At 37.0% G+C, this 10,443-nt stretch overlaps 1 protein-coding gene across 7 annotated transcripts in view; it reads right to left on the minus strand.

The window, feature by feature from the left end:
- The window catches only part of ATF2 (activating transcription factor 2), a 56,910-nt gene that overhangs the window by 22,835 nt on the left and 23,632 nt on the right, over positions 1 to 10,443 (minus strand). For 6 of the 7 annotated variants that reach the window (XM_014954461.1, XM_014954458.1, XM_014954462.1 and 3 more), the window contains 3 exons: positions 3,449 to 3,627; positions 3,012 to 3,126; positions 2,747 to 2,833 (listed from right to left, as the gene is read on the minus strand). In XM_014954461.1, the coding sequence (XP_014809947.1) occupies positions 2,747 to 2,833; positions 3,012 to 3,126; positions 3,449 to 3,627 (381 nt within the window). The remainder of the gene's footprint in view (positions 1 to 2,746; positions 2,834 to 3,011; positions 3,127 to 3,448; positions 3,628 to 10,443) is intronic. The other variant, XM_014954463.1, reaches the window with a different exon arrangement.

Raw genomic sequence — 10,443 nt, forward strand, 5'->3', positions numbered from 1 at the left:
TAGTTCCTTAAAATGTCATGCAAGAAATTAACTGCAGAAATGGTGTTGGTAAAGAAAGGCACAAAGCACTTCCAAAGGGAAGTGCCTGGTTCCTGCCAGGCATTTCATCCAAAACACAAAGAGTTGTGCCTTCTACACAGAACAGATCTGTATTTGATAACAATTTGGGGATATCATCCTGAAGTGACAAAGTTACTGCAAACAATTCTTCAAAAATTTTATTTAAGTTCTGTCAATTAAGAATACCTTGAAAAAGTATTGTCACACATGACAGTTGAAAAAGCAGAATACCATATTAGGAAAGTATGGTCTTTGAATAAAAGCAAGATTCAAACAATGATGACTAAAAGCATACATGACCAAACCTTTTGGAGACACAAAAAAACGCATTAGCTTTCCAAATTTTTCATCCCATCCACTACCAAATTTACTTTAATATCTGAAGAATAGTTGCAATGTTAGGAAACTATTTAAGCATGTTTTTTTACATTTGCCACAAATTCAATTTTTACATTTTATAATGCAATATGAAAAAAATCCACAAGACTGCAAGGGCTGGCTATAAAGAACAACAAAAAAATTCTCCAAATAATAAGTAGCAAATAAAATAAAGGAACAGCTAAGAATTCTAGAGACCTATAAGTATCCTGACTCCTGGGCCTTGATGGTTGAGAAGGGAACATCACAGCTTTGCCCCCTCATCCAGCTTTCTGCCCCAAAGACAGTAAGAATACTGGGCTGACACCCTTCACCCCAACACCAAGCAGAACCATGGCTATGGCAGGCAAAAGGACACAGGAAGCATTCCCAGTGTTCTACTAACTTAAACATACCAATAAATCCACAAATTGCAATACACTGTTAATAGAAATATACTGTAATGAAATAGACACTGTTCACTTATCTATAACACTGAAATTTAATATTTCAACTTTAAATGTGAACTATTCATGAAATAAAAAGCAAACAAATAGCTGTAAAACTAAATATTAAGTCTTCTGTTGGCTTAACAAGGAACATGCATGAAAAATAAACCTGTTTACCATACCTTTGCAGAATTTAATATGTAGCAAGCAAAATTATTTTCAAGAGATACATGAAAAAAAGGATTCGGCATCACAAAGACTTAAATTTTAAAAATCAAATGGAACTTTACAGTTAATAAACCATCACGTATTTGCCAACAATACATCACATAGCATAGTGAGCTAGTCTTCCTGTTGGAAGCTTTTCTACATAAACATGAAGTTTCTCATTAAATTGCTTTTATTTTAGGAGTGATAAGAAATTAAGTTTTTTATTTTTGTGAATAGGCACTATATAAAAGTAAATGAGCATAAGAAATATACATAATTCTGATATTCTTGCATTCTGCTCATGCTTTATATTAAGCAACAAGAAAGGAAAAAAATACTGCAAATATCCTTTTTACAGTCTCACTTAAGAAAAAAGATAAGCAATCACTGAATTGCATATATTAGCTGAATTCTAACGAGAAGCCTAATGAGACTGTTAAATTTTAAGTCTAATGATCTTTGTTTTTCTTCGCATCTGAGTGAATGCTTGTTCCAACATGAGATCAAAGTTTCCACTACATAAATGTACTTCTTTCCCCCCTTTAAAGCTTTGTAAAAGCCAATCACTCAGCAATATGCTTAAGTGTGCCCACTACACTGGAATACCATTACTGCAGACAGCAGAATGATAGTTATTCCCAGACTCACTGTTTTTCATATTGTGGCTTGAGGAGAGAAAACGGGTAAGGAAAGAAAGCCCACAGGTTTAGGTCAAGAGAAACAAGATACCAAAGGATGTTATGGGCATCCTCCCACTTATCAATATTGATGTACAAAAATAAACATTTTATACACCAGGTGTTCCCGATTCTTTTTTAGCACAAAGAGTCAGAAGAGGAACACCACAAGACAGGTACTGTTTACAGAAGAATCTGTAAATACAGAAATGGGTTAATTATTGTTTAATAATAGATTTCCCATTATTTTAGAACAGTTGGAACAAACAAACAAGACAGCAAAAACAGAGAAGGAACTACCTAATGTTGAAGAAAATTTTTCAGGAAATTGATGACTGATTCAGACTACCACTATAATTGGATCACTAATATTTAAAAAAAAAAACAAAAAAAAACAAACCCAAAATAAACTTTTTTCTGCTTGTTTTATTCATGATTTTCCCAAATAGTCCCCAAGCCCTTTGACACAACAGAAACAACCTCCACACAAATTTTCTTAAGTATGTCAGTTACATGCATCTAATTGCACACCTCTTGCCAAATGGGCCATACTCAGTTGAGATTCTGAAAACATCGTTAAAAAATATTTTTATTTCTTTAGGTTTTTTTAAGAAGTATCATATCCTTTGGGAGGAAACATATTTTGCTTCTCTGAAGGTGATGTTTGCTGTTAACATGCCAATAATCTCGTCTTTCTTCCAACTAACATTTCCTATCCTCCAACACAAAGACCAAGGAGTTTAGTTAAAAGTCTAGTTCATTTAGAAGAATGATTCAAAATAAGATAAAAATTACCATTAGCAACAGTACTAGCATAGGCTGGAATTTGAAGAAACTGTAAAATAAACGCTCCTGTTATTTTTCTGTTTTTATTAAATCTGTAGTTGAAGAATTTAGACTAACAAAGAAAACTAAAGCTGTTTTAAAAAGCAATAGAATTTAATTAATTTCTCAAGTTATTCTTCTTGAGGAATAATGGAGTTTTTCACTTACCAATTTAGCCTCAGACTGCACTGGCTGTGGGGAGGAAGGCCCTGGGATTCCTGGGATACTAGGCACCATGGTGACAGGTCTAACAAGCTGACCAGATAAAGTATAAAAATGAAGAAAACCTGAGTATGTTATCATAATAGAGAGCATTTGACAGCACTACCCTCTGAAGCCAAAACAGCTATCAAGCTGCTTAAAGCTAAGTTCTATGCTGCACTTATGCACATCTGCTCCACTTTCAAATTAATATAGCATCATGCTTACTTACTGGAACTGCAGCAGGGACATGCACATTAGAATTTGTGATAGATGCAGGAATAGCAACAGGCATGGTTTGTCCATTAGGAAGATGTAACAGCAGAGGAAAAGGACCTGGAACTGGACTGAAAAAGGAATGAACTATATAAAAGAAAACTTATCCAGAGAAGAGAACAAGTTTACACATTATTTTAAATTTGGATTGTTTACAGTTGTAATGTAATATTTATTTGGAGATCAAAAATATGAACTTAGTGATGTGGAGAACATGGAATTATATTTCACATGTAGTGAAAGTTGTATGTTTCATATGTAGTAAAGCACCACATTACACCAAAGCATCTCAAATTTGTACATTAACTGCAGAAACAGTAACTGAAAGTAAACAAAACAAAATATTTTTCAAATTCTGTAAGAAAACATTGTACTAAGATTTATGTAACTTACACTATTGGTCTGTTAGAGGATGGAGCCTGGGTAATAACAGTACTAGACGTTGGTGATGGTATTGCCTGCTGAATAATAACACTTGAGTCAGAACTCGTAAGCAGTACATTAGGAACCTGTAGCGATGCTGGACGAACTATTGTTGATGTAGGCTGTGCGGTCTGCTGCAGCGACACTTCCTGAGGAAAAACAAAGAGTAACCAGTGTATAACATACAGGCATAGGCCATTAACTCCAACCGTTAAGTGAACACAGTTTGAAGGAACAAGTCAGAATTCTTATAAGATTATGCAAGTAGAATCAGTAACACGATTAAAAAGATCAAAGAAAAACCCCTTTGGATGATTCATTTAAACCAAAGTGAAATTGTTCCAATGACAGTGACTTTAGCTTTATGACAAACCCTGGCTCAATTTATGCTAAGGCTACTATTACTTGTAATTCAGGTCTGATAGGTATTAAGGATGCATTTTTGCCATGAAATGCAAGACACTATCAGCACTATCATGTCTGCCCACACTCTGAATAAGGAAAACATTTTATGGTGTCCTTAAATACACTTCAGTTTCAGTCCGTTGTTGTAGACTTAAACAAGAGAGTTTTATGGTTCAGCAAAACAGAAAAAACCTGTCTCTTTTTAAGCCTTTATCCCTTACCCATGTGCTTCTCAACTACAGTGCTATAAAGTTAAAAATACTTGGAGTGTTACATTCATACCTTTGCAAAATATATGCACATCCTAATGCAGAAGAAGTTATTTGAGCTCAGAAATTAAATTTCCTTAGTTGCAAGTAAACAGTAGACAGAATTGACTTTAGCTCTTAGCTTAGCAATCAGGTAAAGTACTTTATCCATTAGTAACTGCATTTGCTGTTTCTGAACCTAGAAATGCCTTTCTGTAACCAACGTCCTCCCTCTCAGGTAACCCTTGATATTGCCAGACTTCAGATTAAGCTTCAGACAGGATTTTTCCAAGTTATTTACTCTTTTGACGCTAGCTACTGTAATCAAAGGCACATCAAACTACATCTTAAGACCAGCAGACTTTAGTTGCTCCACTGTTACACCGTCATTCAAAGAGAACATCACATACCTGAATAGGCTCTGAATTAAGCTTAAATTTTTAAAATTCATCCAAAAAGCTTTAAGTAGTAAAGTCTTCGTTATCTTACAGATTCGTTTTCTTATACATCCAGTGCAAGAGGTGTGCGCTCCTCTAAGCACTTCATAGAACTATAGGTGGGCTTTAAGAAATAAAGGATGACATTTTCTCCCTTCAAGAGCTCAGAGGCCAAATTTGTCATCAAGGTTTCCTTAGCTCGTTCAGGGTTTTCCCCAAAGGGCCTAAAAGACTGTTTACAGTGAATGAGAGTTTTTAGAGAATAACAGTGAACTGTGTTGAGGAAAGCAAGAATTTTTTCTTTTGTATCAATCTGGCATATTTATAAGCGTTGCAATATTTAAATACAGTACCTAGAATTACTGAGCATTCAGTCAAAAGAAGAAAACAACCAGTATGGAATTGCAGAAACAGGGAAAAAAAAATTGGGAAAAGTTGACTAATGCATATTCTTAGGACAGGATTAAGCACTCCTTAGCAAACAAGGAATTTGGTGTAACAGCTATACAGATGTTATTCAGTGAGAAGAGCCACAGGGAAAACAAAAAAGACTGAATTGCTTGACTATATGAAATCAGGGGAAGGCATACAGGGAGAATACTCGCACTGATAATCTTTTGGCAGTGGTCAATTCAGAAATTAATATTGTGTCACTTCACTGGTTTCAGCTTCACTCTTTCCTGCCTGCTGTTTGACACTTTTACGTGTCTCATTACTGTAAGCAAGGAGCCACTACAAAGTCCATTCCCATGGCAGGGATCTGACACAGGAACACCTATGTTTGCCCCTAAGAGCCAACAGAGGTGTAAACTCATTTTCTTGTTCTTCCTTTCACCTGAAACATCTTCATACATGGCAACCACATATATATACACATGTAAAACTATAAATTTAGTGTACGAACACCACGGAATAATGGCAAAGTAATTCTAATTTCCATAAAAAGGGGTGAAAAGACAGCTGGCTAACAGCAGCCACAGACCCATATACATATAGCTTTACTACAAAAATCTAAACTAACCAGATATCCATACCTTCTCAACAATAACAGTGCCATAACAGCCCCTCCTGTATTGGTTTGCATCAGTGGCTTCTCTAAGTACCTGTGTGTGTGGATGCAGAAACAGGTACCACAATACAGAACACACCAAGAAGAGAAGTGCTGAGAGACTGAGTGTGTGAAAGTCTCTCCAAGAATAAATAAGCCCCAGAGAAAACTGTCCCTGTTGAATTTGCATAAACTCAGACTGTCAGCTGAATCTCTATGTTAGCATGAACATGCTGTACAATTCAAACAACATCCAAAACCACAGTGGCTACTATACATGAATGAAGACTACAGGATTACATATACACTTGATGAAAGAATGTATCCCTTGAAGGGCTTTCATAGAAGGGCTGGAGTTGGAAGCAACCTTTAAAGATCACCTAAGTCCAACTCTTTTGCCATGGGCAGGGACATCTTTCAGTAGATCAGGTTGCTCAGTGCCCCATCCAACCTGACCTCAACATGTACCTGGAAGCCACTGGCACGTCAGGGCAACCTTCCACCTCTGAGCAGCTGGGATTGGCCTCCCAACTGCTGCTGCAACCATGTAGGGGTAAGTTATGGCACTCTGTGAATACTTATTGGCTATTAATAACAGAAGCTTAATTAACGGATGTTCTAATAAATTCTGACTGTAGAACTGGGTTTCCTCCTGGCTTGATACCCTACTATGAAAAAGGCGATTTGCAACATTTAGACAAAGTGCTCTTATGGAAACCAGATTTCAGCAATGGTCAGAAGACTAATGTAAAAAACTCTGAAATAAATCTATAAAATTCTGAAAACAGAAACTTCACATGCATACAATTATTTCTGTGTGTTATTAAAGACAGCATTTATGCTTTGTTTATAAGATCAGAAACAATCCTCAACCATTAAAGGAATAACACATTTACTGACGAGTGTGTTTATATAGTTGAAAACAAAGCATTTTCAACTTCCTCTTCACTTCTGATACTAACTTGCTCTATATTATGCTCTGAAAAATACATGCATATGCTAGTTACTGCAACAATGTGGCAAAACCACAAACTGTGGATTTAAGAACTATGTATCTAAAGGAAACTGACATTTTATTAGCATATAAAAACAAACCCATAGGCACAGCAGTCTGATAGAAGATACTAACTGGTCAAAGCATTGCACTAATGAAGTATAAATTTGGTCTGAAATAAAATAGTTTGTAAATATATTCTGCTAAAGAACAAGAAAAAGAGAGATGAATTTGCAATCATGAGATTAAGTCAAAACGATCTTACCTTTACCCATCTTTACAAGAAAGAAATTTAAGCCTGTTCAAAGATATTAATGACTTAATGAAATGACCTCTCCAACTCTTTTATACTTGAACTAAAAACTGGTGATATGGAAAGTATTTTACAGAAGAAAATAGTTACTTTAGTGTTTTCAGAGATCCTTATTCGCAAGTATTTTGTACCTTAAAGCAAGTATCATGGAATAATTTCCTAATGCTGTCTATAAATGCAGAAATCTTTATACAAAAAAATGTACATGGCCAAAACTAATACTGTCATTGATTATTCCTGTAATAAAACAATTTGTTTTAATTAATTAAGGTAGGCAATTAGCTATTTGACAACTAAGCAACTTGTGAAACTGTTGAGGTTCACTCTTCAAAGTACTGTTAATAAGCAACTAGAATAAATCTGAAAGCTCTCAAAGAATAAATTAGGTTTCATTTGTTTATTATTTTTAGGCTAAAAGGCTTTATATACTTCTGATGATATCTTGGTCTATTCAAAGTAGAATATCAATGCTTATTGAAGTCTAATAGAACTCAGAACTCTTGGAAAAGTAGGAAAAGAATTAAGCATAATTTTTTAAAGAGTCTCTAAGAAATTTCTTTGACAACTACAAGGGAAATTAGAATTGTCTTGTACATTAACAGGCTGTAATCATTTAAGGCTACTAAAATATATACAGCCAATGAAATGGTTACAGTGGCATATATATTTTAAAACAAGCTATGCCCTCAAAAAACCAAAACCACTATCCCTCCTTCAATACATCTATAGAAGGAGAATATAAAAATCTAACTGAGAAAACAGCAACACTCTGCTCACATTTCTCAACTTCTGCAGGCCACACTCAGCAGCAGCAGACTCCAAGCAGCACCCTCATCCTTGCTCAGCTTGTCTCTACAATCAAACATCAGAACAGCATTGAGCAACAGCAGCTTTTCACTTCAGCACTGTTACAGTGTCAACACTGAAATCACATCATGAATGAGGCAAGTTTATAAGTACTGCCAAGCATTGAGATCTAATTTTCACTTGTAATGATGCTAATGAACCACTACTGTATAAAGATATTATCTCCTGCCAAAATTACAGTACTTATTCTAAGTATCCACAGAGAAAAACCAAACCAAACTCTGAAATAAAGACAACTTAAGATTTGGACTATGGTTTGCTTAATCTAAGCAGCTCTTTACATGTACTCCTTTAAACTATTTTTGACAACATGATTGCCTGGGGGACAGGCCTGTAACCAGCGGTGTCCCCCAGGGGTCAATACTTGGCCCAGTCCTGTTCAATTTATTCATCAGTGACCTGGACAAGGGGACAGAGTGTATCCTCAGCAAGTTCACTGATGATACCAAACTGGGAGGGCTGGCCGACACTCCAGAGGGCTGTGCCACCATCCAGCGTGACCTGAACAGGCTGGAGAGCTGGGCAGAGAAGAAGCTAATGAGGTTCAACAAGGGCAAATGTAAGGTCCTGCACCTGGGAAGGAAGAACCCCAGGCACCAGTATAGGTTAGGAGTGGATCTTCTGGGAAGTACTACTGAGGAAAAGGATCTGGGAGTACTGGTGGATGGCAGGCTCTCCATGAGCCAGCAATGTGCCCTTGGTGCCAAGAGGGCCAATGGAATCCTGGGTTGCATAGGGAGAAGTGTGGCCAGCAGGTTGAGGGAGGTCATTCTCCCCCTGTACTCTGCACTGGTGAGGCCACAACTGGAATACTGCATCCAGTTCTGGGCTCCCTAGTTTAAGAGAGACAGGGAACCACTGGAGAGAGTCCAACGTAGCGCAACTATAATGATTAAGGGATGAGAGCACCTCCCTTACGAGGAAAGGCTCAAAGAGCTGGGGCTCTTTAGCCTTGAGAAGACTGAGGGGAGACCTCATCTATGTTTACAAGTTCCTAAAGGGCAGGTTGAAGGATGATGGAGCTGGACTCCTTTCAGTGGTTTCCAGCAATAGGCTGAGGGGCAACGGGCACAAGCTGGAACATAGGAAGTTCCACTCAAATATGAGGAAGAACTTCTTTATGGTGAGGGTGGCAGAGCACTGGAACAGGCTGATAAGAGAGGTCATAGAGTCCCCTTCTCTGGGGATTTTCAAGACCCGCCTTCATGCAGTCCTGAGTAATGTGCTCTAGGCAATCCTGCTTCAGCAGCGGAGTTGCACTAGGTGGTCTCTAGAGGCCCCTTCCAACTCTGTCAAATCCGTGAATCCGTGATTACTTATGATTACTCATTCTTGCTAACTAATAAAACTCAGTGAAGCTTTGTAAAGACATATCTGAATTGGAACTCCCTTAAGTTTCTCTCACACACTTAAGGCTATTCTCACACTGGTGCCTGTTGGCAGGAAAAGAGAAGGGGTGCAAGCTGAAAACAGGGAGGTTCAGATGGATCCAAAGAAAAACACTTTCACCACAAGGACAGGCTGGCACTGGGACAGGTTGCACTGCGAGGCTGTGCAACCTCCCTCCTCAGATGTTCCAAGACCAGACTGCATAAAACCCCAATTTGGTCTGATCTCAGATCTAACCCCTGCTTTGAGGGGGAACCTAGACTAGGAACTTCCTGCAGTCCCTTCCAACCTAAATTACCCTGCTGGCATCCTGAAGAGTCCTGCTGATTTATGGCAATAAGGTAGCTAAGTCCATCAAATGCAGACAGCCCGCTGAAGATGCACATAGAAAAAAGACTGACTAGAGCAACCATATTGCTTTATTATGTTCCACTCCTAATGTTTTTATTTATTGACACAGAAATAGAAATAATTAATTCATGTCATTCATTTTGCTTCGTTTCATGTTCAAGAGAACTTCACATGACGAAAACACCACAAGTCACCTATCAAAGTTATCATTACTATTAAAACCATGTATTTCTTCTTTAGAGCAGTATTGCTAAAACTGATTCGACTGTAACATTCTCTAGTGACAGGCAATACCTCAGTATTCTATGAATATTGAAGTAAACACTAAACAAGCAAATGCCTGAGATCACTTTTAAACATACTACTATAGGCTAAAAAGCATAAAATTTGAAACAAAATTATCTGGTGTTTAGCTTTGAAAGACAGGCTATTCATCCCCATGTATTTTTGTAGAACATCCCCTGCTGTTCTCCAAAACAACTGATGGTAAAACATAGGATAACAAGAATGTGACATGAAGAGCCACCAAGTATTGACATTATTTTAAAAAAATAATAAAGAAACTGAATTTTCTTTGCTTTTTCAGGAATGATAAAACAGAAAAGGCTAAAGGGCCTTTCTATTCTAACATTGCATGAATATTAAATTTGATTTTCTTTCTGACTTCAGCGGATGGCCAATGTGAGGCAAAAAAATAATTGCCATGAGCAAAGCTAAGTAAAAAAATTGAATAAATCAACTACATACCCACAGGAATACGGCAAATGAAAATTCCTTTCCTTTCAACAAGCTAAGTAGTGTAGCTATCATCATGCATAATAAACGTAACAGATCATCAAAAGACTTGAAAAATGAATTCCAAACAAAAAAAAAAAAAAAAAAAAAAGATTTGAACTTTTTCTGCGTTGTGAAA

The sequence above is a fragment of the Calidris pugnax genome, unplaced genomic scaffold (assembly GCF_001431845.1).
Source record: "Calidris pugnax isolate Ruff unplaced genomic scaffold, ASM143184v1 scaffold103, whole genome shotgun sequence".
Taxonomy (NCBI): domain Eukaryota; kingdom Metazoa; phylum Chordata; class Aves; order Charadriiformes; family Scolopacidae; genus Calidris; species Calidris pugnax.